Source organism: Alternaria dauci, chromosome 10, assembly GCF_042100115.1.
Source record: "Alternaria dauci strain A2016 chromosome 10, whole genome shotgun sequence".
Lineage (NCBI taxonomy): Eukaryota > Fungi > Ascomycota > Dothideomycetes > Pleosporales > Pleosporaceae > Alternaria > Alternaria dauci.
This window is the reverse complement of record NC_091281.1, coordinates 234,261-261,791: the sequence shown is the minus strand read 5'-3', so window position 1 is coordinate 261,791 and position 27,531 is coordinate 234,261. Positions and strand designations below refer to the sequence as shown.

At 54.8% G+C, this 27,531-nt stretch overlaps 8 protein-coding genes across 8 annotated transcripts; 4 read left to right on the top strand and 4 right to left on the bottom strand.

The window, feature by feature from the left end:
* The first annotated feature begins 1,036 nt into the window (after positions 1-1,036).
* ACET3X_009558 (uncharacterized protein) lies at positions 1,037-2,779 on the top strand. The gene is made up of 2 exons (XM_069456213.1): positions 1,037-1,921; positions 1,987-2,779. Exon 1 carries the CDS (start codon positions 1,454-1,456, stop codon positions 1,886-1,888), a length of 435 nt encoding a protein of 144 aa, XP_069302391.1. The 5' UTR covers positions 1,037-1,453; the 3' UTR covers positions 1,889-1,921; positions 1,987-2,779.
* Positions 2,780-4,996: 2,217 nt separating this feature from the next.
* On the top strand, positions 4,997-11,558 carry ACET3X_009557 (uncharacterized protein; the record flags this gene model as incomplete). Its single annotated transcript, XM_069456212.1, has 5 exons — positions 4,997-5,215; positions 5,368-5,790; positions 5,849-5,972; positions 6,024-6,335; positions 6,394-10,633. The coding sequence occupies exons 2-5, from the start codon at positions 5,382-5,384 to the stop codon at positions 10,631-10,633; spliced, it is 5,085 nt and encodes a 1,694-aa protein (XP_069302390.1). The 5' UTR covers positions 4,997-5,215; positions 5,368-5,381.
* Positions 11,559-11,715: 157 nt separating this feature from the next.
* ACET3X_009556 (uncharacterized protein) lies at positions 11,716-14,248 on the bottom strand. Its single transcript, XM_069456211.1, has 2 exons — positions 13,738-14,248; positions 11,716-13,691 (listed from the first exon to the last, which is right to left on the bottom strand). The coding sequence occupies exons 1-2, from the start codon at positions 13,974-13,976 to the stop codon at positions 12,068-12,070; spliced, it is 1,863 nt and encodes a 620-aa protein (XP_069302389.1). The 5' UTR covers positions 13,977-14,248; the 3' UTR covers positions 11,716-12,067.
* A 150-nt stretch (positions 14,249-14,398) lies between these two features.
* On the top strand, positions 14,399-16,360 carry ACET3X_009555 (uncharacterized protein). Its single transcript, XM_069456210.1, has 4 exons — positions 14,399-14,778; positions 14,894-15,386; positions 15,433-15,796; positions 15,848-16,360. The coding sequence occupies exons 1-4, from the start codon at positions 14,622-14,624 to the stop codon at positions 16,103-16,105; spliced, it is 1,272 nt and encodes a 423-aa protein (XP_069302388.1). The 5' UTR covers positions 14,399-14,621; the 3' UTR covers positions 16,106-16,360.
* Positions 16,361-16,555: 195 nt separating this feature from the next.
* Positions 16,556-19,650, bottom strand: ACET3X_009554 (uncharacterized protein; the record flags this gene model as incomplete). Its single annotated transcript, XM_069456209.1, has 2 exons — positions 17,841-19,650; positions 16,556-17,791 (listed from the first exon to the last, which is right to left on the bottom strand). The coding sequence occupies exons 1-2, from the start codon at positions 18,723-18,725 to the stop codon at positions 16,556-16,558; spliced, it is 2,121 nt and encodes a 706-aa protein (XP_069302387.1). The 5' UTR covers positions 18,726-19,650.
* A 159-nt stretch (positions 19,651-19,809) lies between these two features.
* On the top strand, positions 19,810-21,493 carry ACET3X_009553 (uncharacterized protein). Its single transcript, XM_069456208.1, has 3 exons — positions 19,810-20,071; positions 20,353-20,652; positions 20,754-21,493. Exons 1-3 carry the CDS (start codon positions 20,060-20,062, stop codon positions 21,303-21,305), a joined length of 864 nt encoding a protein of 287 aa, XP_069302386.1. The 5' UTR covers positions 19,810-20,059; the 3' UTR covers positions 21,306-21,493.
* Positions 21,494-21,535: 42 nt separating this feature from the next.
* On the bottom strand, positions 21,536-22,462 carry ACET3X_009552 (uncharacterized protein; the record flags this gene model as incomplete). Its single annotated transcript, XM_069456207.1, has 3 exons — positions 21,536-21,624; positions 21,669-22,007; positions 22,057-22,462. 3 exons carry the CDS (start codon positions 22,460-22,462, stop codon positions 21,536-21,538), a joined length of 834 nt encoding a protein of 277 aa, XP_069302385.1.
* A 721-nt stretch (positions 22,463-23,183) lies between these two features.
* ACET3X_009551 (uncharacterized protein) lies at positions 23,184-24,080 on the bottom strand. The gene is made up of 2 exons (XM_069456198.1): positions 23,971-24,080; positions 23,184-23,923 (listed from the first exon to the last, which is right to left on the bottom strand). Exons 1-2 carry the CDS (start codon positions 24,023-24,025, stop codon positions 23,265-23,267), a joined length of 714 nt encoding a protein of 237 aa, XP_069302384.1. The 5' UTR covers positions 24,026-24,080; the 3' UTR covers positions 23,184-23,264.
* Positions 24,081-27,531: the final 3,451 nt, after the last annotated feature.

The window sequence follows — 27,531 nt, the reverse complement described above, 5'->3', positions numbered from 1 at the left end:
GGATGTCCATGGTCCACGGCTTTCTTCAGACCTGAGGAAGCTTTGAGGACTGGTTCCGTTTTGAAACGGCGAGGATCTGCTGGTGGCCGGGCTGCGTGTCGGCCGCTGTGGTCGGCTAGGACAAAGGGTGGCCCAGCTGCGACACTCAAATCAACTCGTCAAACGGCCAGAGCGACTCTTTGGGCAGCGTCCGCAAAAACAATTGCCGTTCATTTTATTTGTGTATACGGCGCACACGGAGAGGCGGACTGTGTCCCGGGGCATGCGTTTGCATTTCCTTTTGCGGATGTCAGATGCCGCCGGGTGAAAGCGTGGGGATGACACCAAGGGTCTCCCATTCATCCCCGAGATGATCTTCTGACACTAAGCTTACTGCATTCAGCTGTGCAGCAAAATCTTATCCGCATCAATGCTTCGCGGAGACGGGCGTGGCGTGGCGTGAATGAGTCGTGGGGTGTGCAACCGCCGCTGTCACTGTCACATCCCTTGTCCAGGTGCTTTTGCGAGTCTCGAGGGATTCCAAAGCAACGTGTGGCTACAGCTGGACGGCGACTCTGACCGTGACGAGGGCAGCCAAAGCGAGCGAGCGAGCTGGCAGCCGACAGCAGGACAGCAGCGGGCAGTGATTCATGGCCGTGTGAACGAGTCATCGTTGCGTTTTGCATGTGCGCACGTCGATAGGGCCCAGCAGACGGGCCAGCGATAGGGCAAAGGGCTGGGCTGCCATGTCACGGTCAAGAGCCCCGACAGCCGGGATGGGCTCGCAGGCGCAACGGAGCAGACGGGGCTGACGGCTAGGGTAGCCAGAAATGGCAGCCTTTGTAAAGGGGCGGTCTGCGCTGCGATGAAGCTCCGCCAACCACAGTGCACCCCTTCCAAAGAGCGGTCGCTCACCGACTCACGACAAAAGGCAAATCATAGAGCGCCAAACAAAAGCGTTTCATGCGGACCGGAGCGAGGCGTGGAGAGTGTATTGTTTACGGCGGAAGATATATGGGACCCTCCCCACGTCCAGGCCTTCTTCATCTGATCTTCATTCGAGACACTCGTAGATTCACTGCCTCCTGACCCTTGTCCTAGCACCATCCAAGAGAGAGCGAGAGCGAGCAAGCAAACCCCGTGGCTTTTATTTAATAGACGCCCCCGACCAGACGACCAGATCCAACCATCGCAAATCTCCCGCATCGCTTTTCGAGACGCAGCCCGACGCTATCGGAGTAGCACCCGCAACCCTGTTTTTCCCTTTTCCAGAACCCACATTGGCGTCATACATCATCAGCCCGCCCCTGCGCCTCGGTCGAGTTGCCGCGACACTAAAACTGACGAAAAAATCACGAAAACACACAGCACGCCTGTAGCGCCGAAAGTGCCCGCAAGTGCGTATATACAACAGCGACCCACCCCGTACGCTATATTCACATCATCGCCATCATATCCAACCCTCTCACCAGCTATGCACTTCGAATCATCTCCAGGCTCCTCTCCATCAAAGTCGCTGCCCATCAGCATCTCGCCCAGAAACATGTCTTCACCAACATCCTCCCTGTACAGCCACTACTCTACCGAGGTCTCGTCGTCCCGGGGCTCAACATGTGCTTACCCATCATGGCCTACGGGCCCATCGCTGGACCACCGCAGCGCACCATCCTCTTACATCAGCGATGCCGACCTCTTTGGCGAGGACTTTGACGACGACTTTGCCTGCCCCTTCCTCGACAAGGCTCCTGCTCCACCACGCGTCTACCCCATGGCGCAGGCCATGCCTGTCTTGCCACCTCTGTACGCGCCCAAGAAGCAAAAGAGCGAGCGCCGTCGCAGCAGCGGCAAGCAGCGTCGCACTTCCAAGCCCATGACTCCCATCTCCGAGTCACCAGAGCAGGTTGAATGAGCGAGCAATGCAAGCGATAGCATTCGTGTTATTGTAAGTTTACCCGAACCGACAAAACAAACGAATCTCGACGGCCCGGTGCTAATTGGCCTTATCAGTGACTCGTCTCGACGACATCAACGTCACCATTATTAGGCGCGCGCGTTTTGGCACCCGTCAGCATCACGTTGGCTTGGATGAGTCACATGAGCTGTCAGTCAGTCACTTGCCACAGTCAGCCTCACTCGTCGCGTCCCTCACCGGGACCGGAGTGTGGGCGCGTGTCCCGCCTCAGCCGACCTGGCTGTCATGTCCTGTTGCATTCTCCCCCCAAACACCACGAGATGCGATAGGAGCTTGTGGATGCAACCTCTCCCCCGCTTGTCAGCCCCAATCACATTGTCATTCTCATCAACGGTGTGAACGTGGACGCCTCCGTCCCAACGTCCACCACACGACGAACAGCCTTCAGGGCGCAACACTCCCTTGCGTCGTTCATTCATGTCGTGCTTTGCGCACTTGCATCCAGACCGCGTTCTTTCGCGCAGATCCCGGCGATCATTTTGGGAAAGAGGAGGAACTCCAGACTCACACGGAGCTGGACGAAGAAGACGGATTGGAGGATAGGGCATTTTTTGGTTTTGTGTGATGAGAAATCCTCGCTTTTGCAGGAAAACTCGTGGCGTTCTCTACTTCTCTCGATACCCCCGCCGCTTCCGCACATCGGAATGCCAATTTTGTATTGCGCCCGCTTGTGTGCGCAAAAAGGAGCGAGAGGCTTATTTGTGGCTGATAAGGTCCCTCTCGCTCGCCTGTTTTCCCTATATTTGATACCCCCACCTACCAGCCTTAGTATAGCATAGCATAGCCATCGTTTAGATAGATACCCCATTTGCGGAATTTACAGCATTGTGTCTTACAATACTCCCTTGCTATGTCCACACTTGCTTGCGCTTTTTGTAATCACCGCCCTTGATTAGTATGCGTGTGTGATGGGGCATGTGACGGGCGTCTTAGTCGAATTTTGAGGTGTGATTGTTGAGATGTGTGGCGCTCCCAGAGCGGGCTTCGGTAGTTGGTACCATGTTTCTTCTGCATGCAGCGCATCCGTATCCGCATTCGTCATAGGAATCGCATTCCACATGCTCGAGGCCGCGAACGAAAAAGCAAATTGCGAAACGGCCAGTGGGGTGCGGCGGAAGCGACGTCACCATGTCTCCGACTGGACGTCCTGCGTCTGAAATAGTGTTCGTCGCTGGACAGCCCTATATTGCTCAAATTGGTAATCCCTTACTATGCGCTTTCTTGAATCATGGTAGGCGATCCTTTTCTTCTCGTCCCCTGTACATCGCGGGATATGCCCAAGACAAGCTTTTTTACTCTCTCAAATCTAGCTGACTTGTTGTCCAGCACTCGAAGCTCCTGTACCGTGTGCGGGCCCGTATATTGGCCATGCTGTATCACAGTGCGGTTTGGGTGGACCCGCAGTGTTGACAGCAATGCATGCTTTTGACTCACACATGTAGTACGCACGCATCTGCCCAGGAACGACACGCGATTTGTGCAAAAGTGCTTTGCAATTTTTGCATCCCCCGCTGTTTTCCTGCCAATGCCATGGGGCAAGTATACAGCACAGTACCAAGGAGAGGGGCGAAATGCGCGTGGCTGGTAGACGGTGTAGAAAGAGCTAGGATGAAGCTCCTTAGGCGGGCGCTTCGCTTGCATCTATGAAGAAGTGCGAAGAATCCATCACGGAACTAGCAGTGTGTGCCCAACTTCATGACACCCACACCCCGTTCCTGCGATACCGTTGGGTACAGCTCGAACGGTGTGAGACGCTGTGGAGAGCTAATGACACAGCCTGAAGCAGTTTTTGCTAGATTGTCTCTTCATGCCGAGCCGGGGCTCTTGAAGAAACACGAGGTTTCTGTAGCCACTATCGACTGGCATGCATATATCACGACCGGGGAACGAAGCTCGCATGCCAGATCGGCGGAGCTTTGACTCTGCTTGAACCTGACGGGGCGGGAGTAGATCGATTGTGCTTGGTTAGCGACGTGTGCCTCTATGTTTCCTGCGTCTGCAGCGGCACGTTATGCTCTGTGCTTGGTTCAACAGCAGAGTCGTTCCTGGGCCGTGTGCAGGCCTCATGTAGACATCAACACATTAGTCGAGCATGGGCTTGCAAGACGTTACAATGGCCCCCGCGATACAAGCGGCTGGGATCGAATATGAAGTCGGAACTACCATCTCGTGGGGTTTCCCACGTCAGTCGCGAGGTCTTGATGTTTCTTCCGGGACGGGCCATGGCTTGTGCAGGATAGTCGTTCAGGGACCGTGAGCTCTGTGCCACCAGCTTACCTATCCGCTCCCGAACGTTGCGGGTTGAGTCCGTTGCGCAGAAGCTTGGGCACGATGCGCTAGCTGCAGCGACGACGGACGCTTCAGCATGCGAACGGTTGACCAAGCGGCAGGTGGAAAATTGTGAACATGTCGCGATGGCGCTACCGTCACCGTACTTTTGAGAAGAGTCATGCGAGCGTCGAGAACAGAGAGTCGTTATATGCATCGAGTCGACGAGGCAAGTCGCATATTTGAGCACGTAGGGATCATCCTTTACGGGCCGGTCCAAGGCGGCCGTACCGCGTGCTGATACGCTGGTTTCGAGCGCGAAAGTGTGATGATTGTGCGGTAGGCACATGAGCTAGCCAATAGGCGTGGCCATCTCGTGTGCCCTTTGGACCCCAGTCTTCCGCATCTTCGTCCCTGGGCCGTTGCGCTCTCTGAGAGGCTGCTTTTCAAACCCACGCAGGCACGCCGGCGCGAACCTAACCATTAACGTGCTGTGTCACCAACTTGGCTCCCAGGATTGCAGGATGCGTCTGCTTCGTTCGTCGAGTCCCCCGAAGGTCCAATGTCGACCTTTCACAGTTGGCGAGCGAATGAGGCTGCTCAACCCCAGCCCGTTGACGCCTTTTGCTGCCGGGTATGCTGCTCGTTGGCTGGACGGCACCAACCGATGCTATTCGTACTATTTCGAGCGAGTATCAGTCGGGCTTTGGAGCTCTAAGCGCCGTTAGTGATAGGCGGGCGTCCACGCGCTTCAACTCACACATCGCCCGCGCTGTTGTCGCTTTTTCTCTACCTTCTCACTGTCTTGCCTGTTCGTCTGTCTCTCCAGCTGCAAGTTGCTGTACCGCCGCATAAGACGAAAAGCGGTACCCGACTTCTGTTTAACCGCCTCAACTTTGATCCCTGTAGAGACCGGGGCGGGGCCAAAGGGTACCCTCCTCCAGACGCCGTGGAGCTGTCTGCGCACTGCTGTTTAGCGCGCTCTTGCTCTCTGCAGTGAGTTGGTTTCCCCTGACGTCTTGCAGTTTCATACTCGCTTTTAGAGAAGCTCCTGATTGTACTCCCGTGCTCCCACAATCGCCATTGTCTTTCATCGTTATGCGCGTCGCGGGCCCTCGCGGACTTGACCCGACTGACGACCACACCAGATCCAGCCCTCACCATGTCGACTGGACCGAGACAGCGCGCGAATTCGAATTCGATCAAAAGCAATTCAGTTCGATCTACAGACGTTAAACTCAAACCCCCAACGCCGGGCCAAGATGAATTCGCATTCGAGCCCTGTGCGGCAACCGGCTCCTTCCTGCTCTATGCGCAACGCAACGTGATCCTATGTCTCCACCACGACACGCTGGCGGTAGAGAGACGCTTTGACAGGCATCGGGAAGATGTGTCATGGATATCAGTCGACACGACTAGCGAAAGAGGAGCAGGCCGGTTAGTCGTCTCCTACGACGCCGGCTCAACTGCAATCGTGTGGGACCTATTCACTGGCGACGAGGTGGCGAGATTCGCGTCGTACGAGCAAATTCGAGTTGCGACGTGGATGCGGAACGGAAATGTTGCTTTTGGTGAGTGTCAGGGTCGGGCAGTCGCCATTGCCTGTTTGGGTGCTAACATGTGAAATAGGAAATGCGCAGGGCAACATCATCCTTTTCGAGCCTTCCACCTCTGAGCACCTCTCCGCGAGAACCATCTTCGATCCCATCACAGCACTCGCACCAGCTTCAGACTGCAGGACATTTGCCATTGGGTGCGTACAAGAGAAATGACAATGCATCCGCATCGCCACTAACGACTCCAGATACCTCAATGGCTCCATTCTCATTGCCACCCTGCAGCCATCCTTCACCATCCTACATACCCTCACCACACCACGAAATCCATCCCCTATTGCCGGCCTAGCCTGGCATGGCTCTTCATCCAAGCAAAAGTCGGAGATGTTGGCCGCCCAAACGTCAGACGGTGACCTCCGGGTATGGAGCGTGCCAAAGGCCCAGCATGGCAGTGATGCCCCTTGCGTGATTCGTGTTCTCAACCAAAAGGAACAGCGAGAGCCCGGCCCCTGCTGGTTCGCTTGGTCTAAGAATGGCAGAATCGTACAGTACACAGAAGGGTACGTTTCTTGCGTTGCGTTGCTGATACGTCCTCCACACTGACACGTGACATTACAGTCAAACCTGCGCGTGGGATGTCCGCACCAAGAGAGTGTCGTACGAAACCGTGCCAACGCCTGATGGCATCGCTGCCATCTGCAACTACGGCCCTACTGCCACCCTCTTCACCATTGGACGTAACTCCAGTATCCAGCAATACGACATTAACCCTAGCAACGGCCCTGCCACAATGGTAGCTAACGTCCAGCATGCACCTGCAAACACACCTCCGTCACCACCCATCTCTCTCGACGAACAGAAGCAGCAAACGGAGACACCGCTGACTGCCCTCCCATCCAAGTCAAAGACGATCCCGTTGATGCTTGCCGAGTCAGAAAGCAGTGCCGATGAAGGTGTTGCCATGTCGCCGCTCCAGAAGATCGCCATGGAGATGGACCAGCTCGAGGAGGAGCGCCGTGATCGTGTTGGGCCCCTCAGTCCCGTGTCAAGTCGAGGCTCCCAAAGCTCTCGGTCATCTGGCAGCGGTCGCGCCCCACGCTACCGATATGACAGGCCGTCGCACGGATCGGCGTCACAGTCACAGCGGTCCACCAGATCGAAGAGATCAGAAAGCTCAGGTGGCTCTGGTACCATCTTCTCGTCCGGAACATCTTCTATGGCTGGCACTTCAACACGGGAGAGCGTTTCCATCCGGTCAATCTCATCAGCTGCCTCCTCGTCTCGGTACGGCTCTTCAGCTCTGCGGAAGGAAGTTCTCAGGAGTCCCGACGAATCCAAGAAGAATCAGCACATGGATCTCTTTCCTTTCACCAAAACCAGGCTTAGTGATGTACCCTTCCGCCCTACAGACCTTGGACCAGAACGTACTCCGGACGATCTCCGCCTCAACATGCTCAAGGTCGTCTTCGGCTGGGACCAAGATATCGAGGATTTGGTTCAGGACGAACTGGCACGTCATCCTCCTGGGTCAGCTGCTGCTGTACTTTTGTCCAAGTGGCTCGGCGATCTCGGTGCTGACCTCATGGCTTCTATGGTTGGATCTGAGTCAATGACTTCTTCTGACTGGATGTTGCTGGCTTTGAGCAACATGGGCCAAGGCTCGCAAAAGAAGGTTGGTGAGGCCTTTGTCCAGCGTCTCCTGGAGAAAGGCGACATCCACCCTGCCGTCGCAATCTTCCTCGGACTGGGTGAACACAATGACGCTATTGAGGTCTACGTGTCTCGCAAATATTACATGGAGGCCATTTTACTGACCTGTTTGACGTTCCCAACTGACTGGCAAAGACAATCCTTCCTGGTCAGAAAATGGGGCGAACATGCAGTGTCACATGGCAAAGCGGAGTTGGCAGTGCGATGTTTCTCGTGTATGGGTCTTGAAACTACTGAGCCTTGGTTCTCGCCACGTGCGCAAGATGCAGTTTTCTCTGCGCAGAAGCAGGCGCTCCTCGGCTCCCAGATGAGTCCGCCTTTGTCGCCCCCTAGTGGCAGTGTTGGCAGCAGCCGAGTAGCGGCCAGGATGGCGTCGCTCAAGCTCGTCACTGACTTTACACGCGGCCCCCAGCCTAAACAAATTGTCCGAGAAGAGGACGAGAGGACGCCTATGAACGCAGGTGTCACACCCATCGCTGAGTCTGCTATCAGTCCGGCTGTAGGCCATCACGGCTGGCTTGGTCGTGCTGCCCGCGACCCTTCCCGAGAGCCTTCTTCGGCACGAACTGCGACACCAGGCTCATATGGTAGGAAACGCTTCCCTTCGCGATCTGACACTGGTCGCAAAGCTACGAACAACGAGGTCCTCGCGTCATTGGCCATTCCAGACCGGGGTCATCGTGGAGAGTCGCATCCGAGAACCGCCGTTGACAACATCGGCCGTGAAGCTGAGACGTTGCCGTTTTCGACTCGCCGAGCAACAAGCGGCTCCAAAGATTTCGTTCTTTCTGCAACAACCTTCAACCCTGGGCAAACCAGCGACCATTTACCTTCGCCAGCAGTAGGTGTGTTTGATGCCCTCAAGGAGAAACATAGCGAGTCTCGTGGCAGCTCCCGAAGTCGGAACATTCAAGAGCTCCATCTGGACATGACTGACAACGTAGTCGAAGTCGGTCCGGAAACAGGATATACCCACAGGCTCAGCCCACCTCTGACCGGAACAAGCATCAAGAGTGCCAAGGCGCGTAGCATCGATCAATACATCAGCAGCCTAGAAGAAGCCAACCACTACGCTCAGAACCGCACCAACTCGCGGAATGAGGAAAGGCCTGCTTCACGTACTGCGCGCACTCGCAGTCGCACGCGCGAAGAGTCGCAGAACCGCGGACGGTCAGGCGTCCGCTACATCCGCCCCGCAAAGCGTTCTCCTTCCTCGCCTGTCCCAATGTCTCCAGAGGATGCTGGGATCTATTCCGTGAACAAGAAGGAAGCAGGAACTAGCACGGAAGACTTTGACGATGAGAGGTTCTATAAAATGAGCGTTGCTTCTCCAGTTGTCACAGAATCTGTCGCCAGCACCCGCACCACTCGCAGCCGAGCACGACAAGGAGTCAGCAAGACTAGGTCATCCTCTAAAACGGCTACGCGCCGAACCGAGTCCCCAGAAGGAACTACGCGTGCTCGAAGCAAAGGTGCCAGCCGCGCATCAAGTCGTCGCCCAGCTGAAGGTCGCGGACGAAGCGCTGTTCGGGGCGAAAACTCCCCTGTATCTCCCCAGCCCATGCAACGCGACGATAATGAGGGATTCGTTGACTATGAGCCCGTCCGTCCACGACACCGCAGCGGCAGCCGCAAGCCTTCAGGAAACGCTGCAGACAGTCGTCGAGAAGGCTCACCAGAGCGCCGTGCGCCACGTGACCGATCAATGAGTCGAAAGCCTACGCAAGCTTTGAGAGAATCCAGCCGAACAAGGACCTACGGACGGGATGCTTCTCCTGAGTCATTGACTTCAGGACGTTCTGGCGTGTCGCGCATGCGTCCTACCACATCGTCAAGAAAGGCTCTAGCTGCTCGTGAACTAGAGGAGCGCAGGCTGTCGCTGGCTCGTCGTCCATCCGCTCCAATCATCCCTCATCCTGGAGATCTTGCTTTCCGACCAATCTCTCACGAGCGGTCTAACACTGATGACATGCTCAACTCAATGTCAATGTATCGTGATCCAATCCAGAGAAGCCAAACAGCGGATCCGGAAATGACCAAGAGGTATTCACCCACCAACAGGATGGGCGGTGCGGGACCAACATCGACAACATCTGTACCCATTGGTCTTCCAGCGAACCCCCGTGCCATGCGTCATCCCCGATACATGACCGCCGACCCGAACGAAGAGGACGATATCCCTGCGGTGCCTACCATCCCAGACAACATGCAATATCAAGAATCTCATTCCGGTGAGACTGACGACATTGGGCCCCTACTCCCTGCAACAACTTTTGGTCAGCCTATCGCGCCCCCCTCACGGTCTGTGTCAGCACCTCCGCAAGACATACTCCCATCTAGTTCATACAACTCGCCTACCTACCCTTCCATTGGTAGACGTCCCTCTCTAGGTGGATCTCGAGGTCATGCTCGACAAAACACGATGCCTGACATCCTTCCTCAGACCAACTACAAGCGTCACAGCCCGCCTCCAATCACGGCCAGCATCGCTGAGACCATCCACGAGAGCCAGAATCATGACAACCAAGTCATAGTAATTGACGCAGAAGACCATGGCCGTGCACCGCCTCTGCTATCTCAGCTCCAGCACCTGGCGATTCCACCGCCGCCACCTCCACCACCGCTAAACATTGGCGGCGGCAACGGCATCGGCATGATTAACATTGCCATTGAGGGCAACAGCCCAGGCGAGAAGCCCCTGGAAGTCTCGCCCACTCAAGCTTCTGCTGGATCTCCACATGCTCACCGACGGGGTCGCGGCAGTGTGAGCGAAAACCTCGGCATGACATTCAAGCGCGTAACTGAACGCATGCGCAGCACTAGCCGTGGGCCTCAGCGCGCCAAATCTCCGCCCGTTAACCGCGCTGAGCGGTCTCCTTACGAGAGTGTCCCTGAGTTTTCCTTCCCACGAGGACCCAACACGAGGTCTCCTCCTGGCGACAACAGCATGGGTAGCCACCATGATTCATACTTCAACCAGATTCCTCCTCCGCCTCCGCCTCCACCGCAGCCTATGGAGCAGGTCATTCCTCCTACTGAGAATAGTCAGCCGTTCTATAGGCATCCCAAGGAGCTGCGGGCCAACATGCCTCCTAATACGCTGCAAGCTGGTGTATACCAGAACGGCGAGCACACACCTATGATCTAGGTTCTCGATTTCGAGGACCCTATTTCACACACGCATCATGTACAACTGAGACGGCCGATATATAACGACATCTTTGCATCTTTCACTACCATCCTTGGCAACATATCCGTTGTTGTACTTGATAACCGTTTCATTCAGCATCCTTTTTTTCGTCCAGCGTGCTTGTTTAACGCGCTGCTTTTTCTTTTTCTTGTTTTCAGAGTACCATTTAGCGGGTCATTGTATGTTGAAACCAAAGACTTGGATCCTGGGAAAACTATCTCCACACCTGTTCTCCATACGCTTCGCGGCGGACATTGTCGATACCCTTTTGTTTCTTCTTCTTCAGTTTCTTGTTGTTGTTTCGCTGAGGGGAAACTCGGTTATGTAGCTTATCTTTCTTGTCGGTAGTTGGCTTTGGCATTTGTGTGCTTTTTTATTTGCATTCGCAGGATAGGGGTTTTCGCATATGGTGGTTTGGAGGGAAGGGGATCGGGGGGAGTAAATGTTACATGAACAAGGAAGACGACGACGGCGGAGCAGAAAGTGGATGGTCAGCATGGGGAGTAAGGGGTAAAGAGCTGGAAATCTTTCATCTTCAAACGTTAATGTACATGCTTTATGATTTGCGCTTCTTCTTTTGATGTTTGTGTTACCTTTTTGCGGCGGTTTCGCTGCAGTCGTCTTGTGTCTTTTCCATCTCTTGCTATCCCCAGAGCGCCCATCATCACTGTTTCGCCCCACGAAATTGCCCACTCCACTCAGAAGAGATGTTCATGTGCCATTTTTCCTGTTTGCTATTCCATATATACCGAAAGACAACCTGCCTCACGGCGCCAAAAGATCGCATTTCCCTTAGGACAGAGCCATTAAGGCTATCCCTGATTGTCTTTCTGCGCATTGTTTGCTTCCTTTACAACGCTCCTTCATGTCAAATTGGTAAGAGGGGCTTGGTGTAATAAGGACATGTTTTAGTCTAGTTGATAGTTGAATTGAACCTAATCCACTCCCTATGACAAAAGCCACACAAACATCCACATTTCATCATTTAGCAAAAAAGACCCTTCAACACACAAAGTAAATATACATATCTCATCTTCCTATCTGTCACTACTACCTAGCTAACCTTCTATGACGCTAACCACCTCAGTACATCACCATCGCCTCATACCCATATCCATATAAGTAGACACGATATCACATGCACTCGCAAGTCCCATCACCAATGCCTCCCAATCGACCCACCCATCCATCCACGACGCCATATCCATACCTCTTATGCCGTAATCTCCATTATCAATGGTAAAAAGGACCATGTAAGAGCAAGCATACCCCCCATCGTGGCGTAATCCATATCGTCAGTACCCGCAATACAACCCAGCCGTCGTATCCGAAGGTATCACTATCGTCAAAGCGGCAATATCTTCATGTCTGACACCCATGCCCAGATTCCGTTCACGTAGCCGCGTTAGCACTTGCACTCGCAACCGGAGCCGGTGCCTGGACCGTCGCAGTAGACGCCCCCGAAGCCGCTTCACCAGCCCCCCCAGCATTCACGGGCGCCGCATGTCCTCCCCTAGCCCCGCCACCACCTCTACCACCCCGTCCACCCCTCGGTCCAAAACCGCCCCTCGCACCGCCGCGCGCCGGTCCCGTCGGCGGACCATTAAACCTCGTATTCGGGGCCCTGGTAACCTTCTCTTTGCGCTCAAGGACCTGGACTGCGCCCTGAGCAATCTTGATGGGGCTAGCGGCCATGGCTTTGCGCAGGCCCTCTGGTTCCGCAAAGTCGACGTAGGCGAAGCCTTTGCGCTTGTCGATTTCCACTTTGTCGATGCCGCCAAAGGTCTTCATGACTTCTTCAATCAGAGGCTCGGTGATGCCTTGGCTGGGGTTGGCGTGCTTGAGGAAGGCTTGCTTGCTTGTAGGTGCAGGCACGGGATTGGCCGGCGCTGCTTTGGAGGCACTGCTATGTGCTTGCACGGGCGCAGTCTCGGCCTTTGTGGGGGTGGGGTGCGATTGTGTTTGAGCGGGACTGTTTCGGGCAGCAGCAGGCTCGGTCGGTGGTGCCCGCGAGGCAGCTGGACCTTTGGGTGGGTTTGGTGTTTGAGGCTTCTTGAGGATTTGAGGCGCAGGGGTCTTCAGTGGCGTCTGTGGCTTCACGTCGCTGGCAGCGACCTTGTCGTTGGGTTTGTCGCCTTGGTTGGCCTTGAAAGCGCGCCGTTCTGCTCGGGTTGGGCGTTCCTTTCTGCTTGCTTGTGAGGTCTTGTCCGGAGTCGATGCAGCCGGCGGCGCGACAGGCGCTTCCTTGGCCTTTTCCTCGGCTGCTTTGGTCTCTTTCGCTTGAGCATTTGCATCGGGCGCAGCTGTTCCAACCTCGCGCTTGGTTCCACGCCGACGGTTGGGAGCAGGCCCTACGCCGAGGTCACGCTGCAACATGGACTTTGCGAGGGCGACATTACCGCGCTTGCGCTCTGGTGCCGGACTAGCAGAAGACTTATCTGCCGTCCCAGCAGGTGCCTTGGAGGACGACGCTTCCTTGTTAAGAATCTTGACGGCCTCCTTTGTTGCTTGAGCCTTGTCAGCCTTGCTCATGCGACGATTCTTGTCATTCGAGTTGAGGGCGTTCTCCTTGCCTGGCTTGGCGAGGATCTTCTTCTCACCGCCATCGTCCTTGGCCTCTCCACGTCCTCGGTTGCCCTTTGCGCTCGGCTTGTCCCTGTTGGCTTTCTTCTCGCGAAGCGCTTCGATTAGAGGCGTAGTCTTGACCTTCTCCTTCTGGCCTTCATTCTCGGCGGCAGGAGGCTTGGTGATGGGGTTTGTGAGGCTCTCGAGGAAATCCTTAAAATCCTGGTCCTGGTCGATGGTGCCCTGGCGATTATCGTTCCTGCGGCGGCCACCAGGCATCTTTGGATAGGGGGCGTACTCGAGCGTAGGGGGCCCAACGAGGGCGGGGTCCTGCCATGATTTGGTCGCGTCGTGGAAGGTGACAGTGCGCACGTGGTCGCCGAGTGCCTTGACATGGTCCTGTTTGGTGACGTGGAAATATACGCGCGCGGGCTTGGACGGTTTGGCAGCACTGGGGCAGTCAATACAGGGTCCAATAATAGGAAGGAGGGACATACTCGGTCGATATCTTGCCTTTTCTGTAGTTGATCCAATCAATCTTGCCAGCACCAAGCTTCCACTCGTCACCTAGGGCTTCAACGAATTCGGCCTTGGTGAGGCCTGGGGGCAGGCGCCGACATATCAGCTTCAGGCGGGGCTGGGCAGCCTTGGGGCCGCGGGACGTCTGGGCTGGGGCGTTCTTCTGGAGAAGCGTGACGGGCAGCACGCCGTTGGGATTGGTCTGGGGAGGGGCCATGGAGGGCGTGGTTGTTCTTGGGCGGGTTGAGGTTGTATGTAGCTGGATGAGTTGCTACCCTCGGCGTATTGGTGAGCACTGGCTGTTGTGAGGCACGGTATATCGTGTACCGGAGGTGAATGCAATGTAGCCCTCGGGCGGGTGAATTATCTCAACTGTGGTTGAGTCGAAGCGAAGTGGAGGAGAGAGCGAAAGTTCCTTTGGGTGGACATTAGAGAGAGTAGACAGGAAGGCAGCACTGAGCGCGGCGATTGTATCGGATAGTGTGTAAGATACCGCGACGTTGGCAATGACGCAGCGACGATGGGCGCGCCTTTACGAGACAGTGGGCGAGGGCAGGCGCGAACGGCAAGCGCCGAGGGGCGGCAGCTGCCCCACCGAAAGCCGCACCTCGACGGCACCTCACCCACGACGACACATGCCCAATCCCCGCCCTCTCCCCCGGCCGACGACATAGTGACCGATCGCTGACTGTGTCTGCTTTCACCACAACTCGCCTCGACCCATGATACCCCACAGCCGACGCCTCAGCACCGCCATCGTCACACGACCAAGCTCCTTCCCGCCGCCATTGTCGCCTTGCTCGACTTGAACGCACCGCATCGCGTCTCTGCTGTTGATTCAGAGTCCGAGGACGACTAAAGTATGGGAAAAGACCACGATGTCCCGCAGCCAGGGCCTGCGCGCCTCGCAAAGGGCGCGGGTCCCGATGAATGGCTGGAGCAAGCCAAGCAATGCAAGTACCTGCCCGAGGCCGACATGAAGCGCCTATGTGAGATTGTCAAGGAATGTCTCATGGAAGGTACGTGATTGGGAGACCAAGACTGCCGTGTCAAGAGGGAGAGAAGGTCAGACGATGGAGAGCGCGTGTCTGGAACTGTGCCGGGGACCAAACAGGAGACTAATACATCCACCAGAATCCAACATCCAGCCTGTAAGGACACCCGTTACAGTATGCGGAGACATCCACGGCCAATTCTACGACCTCCTCGAGCTCTTCCGCGTCGCTGGCGGCATGCCCAACGACTCTCCTGCCGCTCCCCTGGCTCCCCCAGTCACATTACCAAGCACAATCAACCCCGCCGATCTCGAGCCCCCAACAAGCATAACAGATCCCAAAGTAAAGCGCAAGATGAAGAGGCGATTCCAGCGCGACCCCAATTACACGGGGCCTGTAAGTCCTCCTGGCGGCGATGGCGATGAAGAGGGCGATGACGATGAGGAGGAGGAGCGAGGCCGAAGCAGGAGCGTCCAGGACAGGCGGAGCATCGGTTCGGCGTCGGATGCAGACTCGGCCAAGAACACAGTGGGCGGCAACGGCCAGCAGAACTTCATCTTCCTGGGTGACTTTGTCGACCGAGGGTACTTTAGTCTCGAGACGTTTACTCTTCTCATGTGTCTCAAAGCAAAGTATGTACACTCCAGCATAGCACGTGATGGGAACTAACAGCATCAGATTCCCAGACCGCGTCACACTTGTCCGCGGAAACCACGAGTCGCGGCAAATCACCCAAGTCTACGGCTTCTACGAGGAATGCCAGACAAAGTACGGCAATGCCTCGGTATGGAAAGCTTGCTGCCAAGTCTTTGACTTTCTCGCCCTGGCCGCCATCGTCGACGGAAAGGTACTGTGCGTACACGGCGGTCTGAGTCCTGAGATCAGGACCCTGGACCAGATCCGTGTCGTTGCCCGCGCCCAGGAGATTCCCCACGAAGGCGCCTTTTGCGATCTCGTGTGGAGTGATCCTGAAGATGTGGATACATGGGCTGTGTCCCCTAGAGGCGCAGGGTGGTTGTTTGGAGACAAGGTGTCTTCGGAAGTATGTATCCATCCTGTCGTCTTTCTCCTCCCGCTAACATGTCGTGTACAGTTCAACCACGTCAACGGTCTCCAACTCATCGCCCGAGCCCACCAATTGGTCAACGAGGGCTACAAGTACCACTTCAAAGACAAGGACGTTGTAACCGTCTGGTCGGCGCCAAACTACTGCTACCGCTGTGGAAACGTCGCTTCCATTATGAATCTGGGTGAGGACCTCAAGCCAGAGTTTCAGATTTTCAGCGCTGTGCCAGATCACAAGCGTGCTGTGCCTGCGGGGAGGGGTGGTCGCGGAGAATATTTCTTGTAGGAAATTCCATCCAATTGGAGATAAAGGAGGAATGATGATGACGTGGGCTGCGCGTTACCGCGGAACTATTGTGTATATGCATTCTTAACGATTGTTGATGGGAGGAGGCGAGACGTTGAGTGGAATACCCCTGGGAAGAAGAGGAAGAAGATGAAGGAATGCAATGGAAATGGAAATGGAATGTATACAGGTTTTTGAGAATTGGGCTTGTACGATAACGTGCGTTTGATGGCGTCTTTTGTTGGTGTTGGTAGTGTGTATACATGGTATGAATACATGTTTGCATATTCATTCATCTTTCATTTTAATAGCCGAGAGAAAGATTCTGTCCAGATGGCAATCGAGACCGGAAACAAAAAAAAAACTACTCCATGATTTGACCACACAGGACATGTTCCAAACCACACGTCACTCCAGCGCCCCAACCCATGCTACGCTACATCCCATCACTTACTTCATCGTATCCACCAACTCCCTATAAATCTTCTTCAAATCCCTCACATCGCCCTCCAACTCCTCGACCCTCTCCGTCTTCTCACCCAACATATCCAACGCCGCCTCCTCCCTCACCTTCATCTCCCGCATCTGCTTTTCCAACTCTACCACCTTCCCGCCCAGCTCCCTCGCCTGATCAAGTTCGCGCATGAGCCGCACTACTTCTTCCCGTGCTTCATCGCGCTGCGCAACCAGACGCGCTAGTTCTTCTTTATGTGTCGCTTTCTCTGATTCGAGACGGCGGACGGCGGCGGACATGCGTTCGACGAGTTGGACCGAGGGTCCTGCTGCGGCGGTGGAGAGGGATAGCATGTCGTTGATTGTGCGGTGGGGGGAGGATGTCGTGTCAAAGGGGTCGTGGTCGTGGTCGATTGTGTGGATGGAAGGCGTGTCTAGGGCACTTCCTGCTGCTCCGCCGCCGTTGAGGTTCGACATGCTTGACGGTATCGAATTCTGGCGTTGCGGGGTGCCGGGCTCGGGGGTGCGGATCTTGTTCGGTTTGGTGTGGCGGGTGCTCGAGGGGCGGCGCGATGCGTCGTCGAACATGCGGTCCATGGGCGACATCATGGGGAGGTCCATGGCGCTATTCATAGAACGTGGGTTCGGGCGGCGAGTGTATATGCCCAGTGGATCGGGCGAGTGCCGTCGTTGGGCAATGGAGGGCGAGTCTGTTCGTAGGTATTGGGATTCGCCCATGAGGGATGGTGTCTGTATCTCTACTTTCCACTTGTTCTTCTCGTCTTCTAGTCTCTGTTGGAGCTCGGCCTCCCAGACCTTCTTTTCTCGTTCGAGTTCGGCCTGTGCGTCTTGTGCGGCAGACTCTGCTTGTGTGAGCCTGGCTTGTAGCTTTTGGGCGGCGGCACGCTGCTCCGTCAGCTCGTGTTCGAATGCCCGAGCTCGCTCATTGATGGTCTCGAGCTCGTCTTCCAGTCGTCGTGCTTTGGAGTTGACTTCTCTTGCTTTTCGCCTGACGTCCGATTCGCGCTTTGCAGTTTCGTCGCGGTCTTTCTCAAGGGCTGCGACGCGAGACGTCAAAGTCGTCTCAATACCTTGCCAGTTCTCGGAAGCTAGCGAATACTGAGTCTGCAACGTCTCAATCTGCCGCAGAAGCTTGGCCTGTGAATCGCCAGTCGCTGATGAAGATGCCTCTTCTGTGCGGCTGCGGAGCAGTTCCAGCTTAGATTCCAGATTCTAATAACATGTCAGTAGACACTCGCCTGCAAAAGCTCACATCACTCACAGCAATCTCGCCACGCAACTCCAGCTCGGTGACCTTTGCTTTCTCCTGTTGGCTCTTTGCTTCATCTCTGGCCGCTTGGAGCTCCCTCTTCGCACGGTCTTCGGCAAGCTTCTTCTCTATCCGCACGTTCTCAATGTCCTCTTTCAGCGACGCAGTGGCTCTCTTCTCTGCTTCCAGCGCGCCAGACTGGACCCTCTTCTCAGCATCTTCAGCCCGCGAGAGCGCATCGTTGAGCTGTTTCCGCAGCTCAGATATCGTGAGGCCAGCCTCCTCGCGCTCGGCTCGAATAGTCTCAATGTCCTTTTCAATCCTGCTCACAATCTTGAGCTTTTCCTGCGCAGACTTTTCCGCCGCCTCTGCGCGCCGCGCCCTTTCCGACTGCTCCGTGATGCTCTTCTCCGCCTTGGTCAACCGCTGCTTGAGAGTCGCAATGTCCTTGTCCTGTTCCAGAGCCTTGGCACGCATCTTCTTGATGGTGGTCAGATGCTTCATCTCCGTCTTTGAGAGCTTCTGCCCCTCTTCCATGAGTGCAGCGATCTGCGCATCCTTGTCCGCCAGCTTCTTGTCTGCCGGTGTCGCTTCCGAGTCAGACTTGGCGGCCTTTGCAGATGCAGCGAGTTGCTCCGACATGTACGTCAGTTTTGACTGCAGAGCATCGATGCGCTCGAGGTGGGCGTTGAGCTCCTCGCGATTGTCCTTTAACGTCTCCTCGTATGTCTTCTGGAGCAGAGATAGCTCAATCTGTACTTCTTCGGGGTCTTTGGCTTCCGGGGGCGGCGTTGGGGCAACGGCGTCAATGGATGGTCGCGAGGGGTCGCTGTCAAAGGACTGGCGCGGGGAGGACGTCTGTGGGGTGACAATCGAAGGTATCGACGGCATGGACATGGTGGGAATAGGCGTCGATGCCGGTTGCTCGGCTACCAGAGGCGTAGGTGGCGGCGAAGTCGCTGGAGGAGAGACTACGGGCGCGGGTGCTTCTGCAGCGGCTTGTGGTGGTTGTGAAGGTTCCTCGACCTTGGTGCCATCTGGCTTGGTCGCCTCATCTTCTTTCACTGTTGCAGCTTCGTCCTTGGCCCGTACAACCTCTGTCACTGGCTCAGGCGCCTTTGAATCTATGCTTGCCCGCGGCGACGCGGAAACGGCATTTACAGCTGGACTGGCCGGCCGTGACCCCAGATCCGACGAGGTTCTCGCTTCAGATCCCTTGTTCACAGCCTTGGCTAGACGGTCTTGTAGTCGCGAGTTGGGTCGGCTTCGTGACGAGTTGCGCGAGGCTTCTATGCTGTCAGCCTTCCAAAGGGCTACCGTACCGTGTCTCTCGCAAGGCTACCCACCTGGCTCGACCGCGAGCTTCTTGTCTGTCGCCGCCTTGTCTGCGCCCTCCGCTTTGGCTGCTGCATCCGCGCCTGCTGGCTTCTGGGTGCCATCCTCGGCCAGTATCGTGTCGAGACGCGACTCGAGGCCCGAGATGGCGCTGTTCCACCAGTTCTTCCCACTCATCTTGCCGTTGCAGCCTCGGTGCGTGTGGTGACTCTGTCCCTCGTCTGCGGAGTTTGGCTAGCTTTCACCGTGCACTCGTTCTCCGCTTGTGTCTGTTCATAGCTCAATTGCGCAAAAGGCCAGGCTGGTCGGTTGGACGTGGTACGCGGTCACGTAAGGTTTCGCGGGGAGTCGCAAGCTAAGACTTGAATAGCAACATCAACAACAACCATGCGTGGAATGCAGTCAATGTCCGAGACTCGAAATGACTTGTCGCAGCTAGATGGCGCTCGTGTAAGCGAAATAGCGCCAGTAGTATTCGTGGCCCCACGATTCCTGCCGCGCAAGCCCTCAGCATGACGGATGCGGTTGCACGTCGCCAGCCAAACGCCGATTGGCCAGCCTTCCGCTCTGCCGCGACTCCGCCCTGACGCAATCCCCGTGACCAGCACTTATGCAGGGGACTTTGCTTCCGGCCATGGTTTCCGCATGGGAATCCGAGTATGCCATGTCTTCACTTTGGCATGGCGGCTACATCGCATATGCCTTTTCACACATGCGAATCCAGATGCACTTGCATCTTGCGATGGCTACTCGATTTGAACTAGTCTGCCTAGTGGCATCGCTTCTGCCGACTGTGACGACGTCAGTAACATTTCTTTAGTCTGCCGAGGAGTTTGGCATAAGTACAGAGATACCTCATTTGTGCATCTTTCCACGATATAATCATCACCGTCAAAATGCCTCTCGCAGTAAGTTGTTCTCCAGTCTAGTCCCATTTCCTAGTCACTTGTACCGTATCTCGAATCCTCGTTCTACCGACTTGTCATATTACTATCTGCGTTCAGTTCAACATGAGCCATGATATTGATCACTTCTCAGAACATCACTTTTTGTTTCTGTCTCTCTTATGAAGTCACGCATGATTATGATTGTGCTACATCTCTTACCATGTTGCCCCATATCAACATTGCCTGAGATACATCATATCCTACAAGCCTCACTCATCGACTACTGACATTAACAAACCCAGGCAGTCGGACAAATGCGTTCCACGGCCTCCATGGCCGCCAACCTCAAGCAAGCCCAAGACCTCTGCCGCAAAGCCCACCAAGCCGGCGCAGCCGCCCTCTTCCTCCCCGAAGCAGCAGACTACATCACCACGTCGGGCGGCCTCCAGCTCTGCAAGTCCGTCCAAGACTCCGAATTTGTCCTCGGGCTCCAAGAATCCGCTAAACAGTACTCCCTGCCCATATCCGTCGGCATCCACGAGCCCACCGACGACGGCAACAAGGTGAAGAATACACTGATCTGGATTACTTCTGATGGCGAGGTACGTTTCATCTACACAAAACATACATAACAGACACACACACACGCACACACGCACACACGCACACACGCAAACTAACCACCCACCTTCCACGCCCACAGATCAAATACCGCTACCAAAAACTCCACCTCTTCGACATGAACGTCAAGAACGGCCCGCGCATGCAAGAATCCGCGGGCGTAGAACGGGGCCTGCACCTCGGCGACCCCTTCGCCAGCCCCATCGGCACCCTCGGCATGCAAATCTGCTTCGACCTGCGCTTCCCGGAGCCCGGTCTCGCGCTGCGCGCCCGCGGCGCACAAGTCCTTCTCTACCCGGCCGCGTTCACGACGGCGACGGGCAAAGCAGGACATTGGGAGATATTGATTCGTGCACGGGCAATTGAGACGCAGAGTTATGTGATTGCGGCGGCGCAGGTGGGTGTGCATGATGAGGGGGAGGGGAAGCGGCGGAGTTGGGGACACAGTATGATTGTGGATCCGTGGGGGAAGATAGTGGCGGAGTTGGGGGGCGATGAGGAGGGGGAGGGGGAGGGAGGGGGTTGGAAGGATGAGGGTGAGATTGCGACGGCGGAGATTGATCTCGAGTTTGTGGAGGAGTTGCGTAGGGATTCGCCGTTGAATAGGCGGACGGATGTGTATGCTGCGCTGTGAAGTGGTGGGAGGTAAGATGGTATGGCTTTCCCGTGGTATATGGGTAAGTAATTGGGTATACAAGCCTGCTAAGAATACCAATCTATGCAACATGGCAACGCGGGATTCAAACTCAAAACTCACATGCCACCTGCCCATCCCCATCCCCAACATTCCTCCCCTCCAACAACCTCGCTTTACCCGCCAAATCCAGATACGCAAGCGCACGATCCACGCCCTCGAATTCCCGCTCAACTCTCGCCCTCACCTCCTCCAACCCACACGCCATACACTCCGCCAACCTCTCCAACAGCACCGTAAACAAACTCCTCCCCCTCCCCTTCTCCCGCAGCGGCCCATGCACCCTCGGCGGTTCAAATTCACCACTGCCCGCACCCCAACACGGCCACTCCCAATCATGCGTGCCATGGTCCACATAGAAATTGAGCAGCACCGTCTCCGCATCCCGCGTATCGTGGTGCAGCAAGCTATCCGAAATGAACTCCGGACCGAGCACGAGCGCCGCTTCCGCGAAACAGAATTCCAATTCGCAGCGCAGCGAGACTTGGTTGGCGTCCATGAAGCGGCCGTATGTGCGTTGGTTGATCCAGCCGGAGCCGTGGTAGCGGGCGGAGAGGGTGGCGTGGTGCAGGACGAGGTAGATTGCTGTTAGCGGGTCGTGCGCCAGGTTCTTGATGTATGTGAGTCGAGCTGTGTGGGATTCTGGGGATGTTCAGTTGGGAGTTCCATGCAGGGAGAGAGTGTGACTGACCGATTGATACGAGCTTGTATAAGAGCAGTAACCCTGCGTTCGCGAGACTAACATTGTGCCGTGGAACGGCATTGAAGTTGTGCTCGGAGCAGAGGGCGTCCATGACATCGTCTATGATGTCGTACTTGCTCACACAGTCTGCTAGCCAGCCGACGTTTAGTCTTCCGTCTTGGCGGCTGAAATCGGTTTCTGCGTGCCGTAGTTCTTTGCGCATAAAGCTGCCTGTGATTGACTTTTCGTAGTTCTTGAAGATGGCGCGAAGACGGGGGTGTGCAGAGCGTATGGTGGTTATGAGCGTGCCGTCGTTGAACGGAAGGTGTTGGATTGTTTTCAAGACGAGCTCGGGGGGAATGCGTGGCGAGATGAGAAAGTTGAGGTATGGAGATGGGTCGGGGAAGGTAGCCATGTTGTGCTAATAGTACAAGGCGTGTGGTGCGCCAGATAAAAGAGCGATTGTATGCTTGGATGATGTATGATGCTGGACAGAGGTAGGCAGGAGAACCAGAGCTGTATGTTGTGGTCGCGACTTATAACTCTTCTGAGGTAGAAGCACTTCAGCTTGTGCTTGCTGTATATGACCCTGTGAATGTAAACGGCGCGTATCTACCTCGGTATACATAGTCCCGCGCAGACTATATAGTCAATTAGTGAAGACCATGATGGTGACGATGGGCACCATGATGGCGAATCATCCTCATGATTCGCACGCGTCAGGTACCAAAGAAACGTCAGCAGTTTACAATCGCGATTGCGAAGCTTGTCTATGTTTGTCGCGCGCTTCACAGAGGTGTATCCATGGTGCAGTCACCTGTTCGCATCGTGCGAGTGTGGGTGTTCAGACTCGAAGCATTGAATGTAGACTGATCGCTGCCGGTAGACGCTAGACCGCGCGGCTGACGACATGCCGGCAGAGTGGGGGCTAATGCAGGTGATAGTGCGATTGCGCAATAGGTCCGAAGTGCAGAACACGCGGGGTGCGAGGGGTTGTAAGAGGAGAGAAGGTCGAGGTCGGGAGAGATGATCTCGAGCTCGTGCCACCCCAACTAGCCAGCCAACTCTACGCATGATGGAAGTAACCAGTATCGTCTGCAAACAAAACTCCATTTCGAACATTTTCATAGTCCATATGATAATTCAATGCGCCGTAACCCTGGGTATCGTATAGGCTCCGTAAATGCAGCATTACACATGATGAGTATATCGTCTTCCTACAGCAAATCTATGCCCTCCCGCTCCGCAGCCTGCAGTATAAAGCTCCTAGTCTTTGCATCAGGCGCGAGATCCAGCGGCAGATTGCCATCGTTATCCTTCTTGTCGTGCTCCGCGCCCATGGTCAGTAGCAGCAGCGCCGCATCCCCATGCCCCTCGCTCATCGCATGGTGCAGCGCCGTCATGCCATCCATATCAGTCGCATTCAACGGACTCTTTGCATCAAGCAGCGCCTTCATCATCGGCACGCTGCCCACTGCCGCCGCCCGATGCAGCGGAAGCTGACCCCTCTTGTCCTTTATCCGCGCACTCGCCGGCGGCTTCTGTGCCAGCAACGTGCGCGCAATATCGAGGTTGACTTTGGAGGCGCAAAAGTGTAGGGCGGTCTGGCCGTTGTTGTTTTTTGCGTTTACTTCGGCGTCTTTGGAGAGCAGGAGGTCGACTATGGCTTCTGCGTCTTTCCGCGAACACGCCATCATGAGGGGCGTCCAGCCGGAGCCGTCGGTCACGTCGGGGTCGAAGGACTTGGCTTGCACGAGGGTCTGGACAATGGTGAGGTGGTTGTAGGACACTGCCCAGTGGATGGGGAGACGGTCGTCTGGGTCGCGGAGGTTTGCCAGTTTGGGGTTTGCAGCGAGGAGGGAGTCGACGCGGGATGCTGGGCTTGTTAGAGTTGGATTGAGGAGGAGGGGGGATATGATGTACCTTGACCTTCTCGGCAGGCCTCGTGTATGGCATACTTTGCTTTGTATTCTTCCATGGCGTTGGGGTGATGCTACTGTATAATGAGCTGGTGACGTTGACGCGTATGTTGGCCGCTTCGCAGCTCAGCTCCAGAAAGTTAACCCCGCTATGGCCGAGGCACGGAGATCGCTGCTATAAGATCCTAGTGTCAATGACGTAATCACCAAATGTCTCTTCCTCCTACTTCGTCCACATCGCATTAGAAGGAACGTCGCAGTGTAAGATTGCAAATCATAGTTCTTCTTTATTCATAGCCTATCGAAAGACTGGAAGAATCTGTTTAAGCTACATGCTCCCTGCTCGTATCCCGTTCTCTTCCTTTCCCAGCCTTCTCATTTCTACTCTCTGGATGACATGGAGTCCTCGGCCGTCATAGTATCGAGCATGCACGCGACAGACCGTCGAGCCAGATCAAAGCTAGAATGCCTACCAGCCCCATATTCAGATTCTCATTCTTGCTCCGCCACGGCAGATCCGGGCCCGTACCACAGCTTATGTGTCGAATGTGGCGAATGTGTCGTACCGCCCTGGCGCCAAACACGCATCGTAATCCCACAGCGACTCAAGGCTTCGACCAGGAGAGGCAAGAAGCCATGAATCCACTCATATATCGCCGTTATGCCTGCAGCCCAAACATATTTCCACTCCACTTCGATGTACAAATCAAAGTTTTTCAGCCGCCAGGCTGTCGCTGCATCGACAAAGGCTTTTACACCCTGGTCTTGCAAATTACCTTCTATGTACCATCTGCAAACTCCTGCGAGTAGCCAACAGCTTATGTTGGTGATGCTCAATGACTGCAAGTTGGCTGGTAGGTATCGTGGAACGAGTTCCTCGATGTCTCGATTTGGATCGTATGAACTCCCCGCATTGGTGGCCCGATCGTCTATAGTGAGGGTGGTCAAGCTGTCACAAAAATCAAAACCCCAAAACATATCTAAAGGCCATCCCCCGGGAACGCTTGGAGGGTAGGCGGCGTGACCTTTTGTGTGATGGATACTTAACTTTTTCAACTTGGTGAACGGACAAGGTACATCATAGTCGTCCTTCTGCTCATCGCGATATGCGTCGTGTTTCTGAATAGCTTGTGTACCTTTGCCTTTTACATTGTCGGCGACATCCTCTTCGATCCAGAGCATGTCAAGTATTTGGCACGTTACTCGCATCTGACGCAGGTCGGTACTGAGGGCAATATAATCTATATTATTCGCAAGCCGAATGATCATCGCGACTTTTCCGTCAATGACCGGGTTAAGCTCGAACAGTTGTCGGCTCCACTGCCTGGCTAGGTCGATTGAGGACGGCGGAACAACCTCTTCCAGTAGACGTCTCACCTCAAAGCGCCTTTTCCGAAGCAACAGTGGTAGGTGTTTGGGAAAGTGCTTTTGTGCACCTTGTCGGTCAAGCTGAAAGAACGAATGTGTCCTGCCAGCTCTCGACGATCCAAAATCGTGTCGAGTAGTAGGCTTATACTGCGATATTGTTGGTCCGAGAACGTGAGGTCGCGGTAAAGGCATGGCTCTGCCATGCGGCGATTGTATCTCGAGGTTTTCAGAAAGGCGAGGAGTTCCTTCTGGTCGAGGTACTTGAGGATGCGCTCGTCTAGCTCGGTTGGAATACTGTTCATTGTGGGCGGTAGATATTGTACAGTTAGGTGCGGGCAGTGTTAGAGATGTGGGAAGAGCAGATCATGAGAAGACAAGGCGCATTTAAAGTATCATAGGCACGGATCTTGCGACACGTGCTTTTACCCTCACTTCACTGTGTCAACGTTGGAAGTGGGCAAATAAACAAGGTACGTACGACTACTCCTCTTCACTGATTCTCGCTAGCAGCAATGTCACAATTAGGTTTAGAGGATCGAAACCGTCAAGTTCGGTTCTCGCCCGACTTTGAAAATATCTCGACCATGGTACACCTCAGTCATGTGCTGCTGCTGGGGCCTAACCACACAAAGGGTATAAAATTTTCGAGACCAGATTACTTACAACCTACTCCGAAACCACATTCCAACGGTATTCACTGTTTTAACGTAGATCTATTGCAGTCTACAAGACGACGCATACTCAAGGCTAGGATATCATATACAGCTTATAACACACGAGCCCTTTCGATCCGGAACCTTCCACCATGTCTCTCTCAGCACTTTCGACCGAAATCGACGAACTCATCATACAACGGCTACCTCGATGCGCACTTCACAGTCTAACGCTCACTAGCAAGTACTACCGCGAGTTGGCAGAGCCACTTCTATACAAGGAAATCAGAGTACACAACACGAGCACATACTCCATAGCGCGTCTCACATGGAACCTACTCGCCCGCAGGGAGCTAGCTCGATACATCTGGAGCTTTGGGTTGGTTTATCGCCATAGAAGCAGCGCAAGAGCTGATGACCCAGAAACGGAGTTTCCTTATGATCGGCTCGAAGACATTCACGAGGAACTCTTCAAAAGGCGCCTGAAAGCAAAAGACACGAAAGAGGATCTTGTGGAACCCTTGCGCGATCCTCAACTTACCCTGGAAAGGTTCATCAGTACTTTTGGTACCAGAGAAATCCTCGATGTTTCGATTTCCATGATACTTGTCATGGCAACCAATCTCGAACATCTCCAGATTTCGGGGCTTCACAATAACACTCTTTACCATGGCTGTTGGGAACGATGGCAGGAAGGTTTCCAAAGATCTTCTGGGAAAGCTTACCCCATCCACAAGTTAAAGAGTCTCGAGTTAGATTTCAGATTTCATGCAAGTATACCCATACTGCCACCCACGGAGTCCTTAAAGGTTAGCGGTCGTGGCATTGACATTCTCTACCGGCTACCACACCAAGAGCCTAGCACAATAGGGGCTGTGTGTAGCCTTGAAGTTCAAGACATCTACATGAGTCAGGATACTCTCGAGAAGATGATATCACTGCCTCAGTTGCGGTGTATCAAACACCTGAAGATGGTCAGAATTGACAGCCGTGCTTCCGGCATATACGACTATAGACGTTTGAGCGACTTCTTGTTAATATCTCTTCCAGCCCTAAAGACATTCCTATGGACAGGAGAAGACAACGGATCTCGTCGGGGGACATCAAGTCCGTTCGGCAGCTTCTGTGGCTTCACGCAGCTTGAAGAGCTCACGCTGGGCTACAAATACATTAAACCATGGAGTATACACGGCCCGTCTAAACATCTCCTCCACCCTGAGGCTTTCTTGCCTGTGAGTCTGAAGGCTCTTACAATCAAGAACCTTTCTGGGGATGTTCTCCTGAATCTTCGAGACGAAAGCGCTGCTTCTCCGATGAACAACTATTTGCTCGGCACTGCAAAGTATCTTGGTCTTTCTAGGTTCAACTTGTATACCCACTTGCCGTGGTCACGGCCGAGCCCGGATTATATGCAAGCTGTTTTGGAATTTCTGCCAGAACTGGTGTCTAGCTTGGACGATGTTGGCACGTTGATGCGGATCTACAATTACATGGCTAGAGATAGTTCGAAGTTGCTCTGTGCGAGGGGCTATAGGCTGAAGTTT

Excerpts from the sequence above, each read along its gene's own strand:
- ACET3X_009556 (XM_069456211.1), bottom strand. The coding sequence starts at position 13,976 with ATGGCCCCTCCCCAGACCAATCCCAACGGCGTGCTGCCCGTCACGCTT. Across the intron at positions 13,692-13,737 it reads AAAGGCAAGATATCGACCGA|TGCTGCCAAACCGTCCAAGC; the intron begins GTATGTCCCTCC and ends TGACTGCCCCAG.
- ACET3X_009555 (XM_069456210.1), top strand. The coding sequence starts at position 14,622 with ATGGGAAAAGACCACGATGTCCCGCAGCCAGGGCCTGCGCGCCTCGCA. Across the intron at positions 14,779-14,893 it reads CAAGGAATGTCTCATGGAAG|AATCCAACATCCAGCCTGTA; the intron begins GTACGTGATTGG and ends TACATCCACCAG. Across the intron at positions 15,387-15,432 it reads CTCATGTGTCTCAAAGCAAA|ATTCCCAGACCGCGTCACAC; the intron begins GTATGTACACTC and ends TAACAGCATCAG.
- ACET3X_009553 (XM_069456208.1), top strand. Across the intron at positions 20,653-20,753 it reads GGATTACTTCTGATGGCGAG|ATCAAATACCGCTACCAAAA; the intron begins GTACGTTTCATC and ends CCACGCCCACAG.
- ACET3X_009551 (XM_069456198.1), bottom strand. The coding sequence starts at position 24,025 with ATGGAAGAATACAAAGCAAAGTATGCCATACACGAGGCCTGCCGAGAA. Across the intron at positions 23,924-23,970 it reads GGCCTGCCGAGAAGGTCAAG|CATCCCGCGTCGACTCCCTC; the intron begins GTACATCATATC and ends TAACAAGCCCAG.
- ACET3X_009558 (XM_069456213.1), top strand. The coding sequence starts at position 1,454 with ATGCACTTCGAATCATCTCCAGGCTCCTCTCCATCAAAGTCGCTGCCC.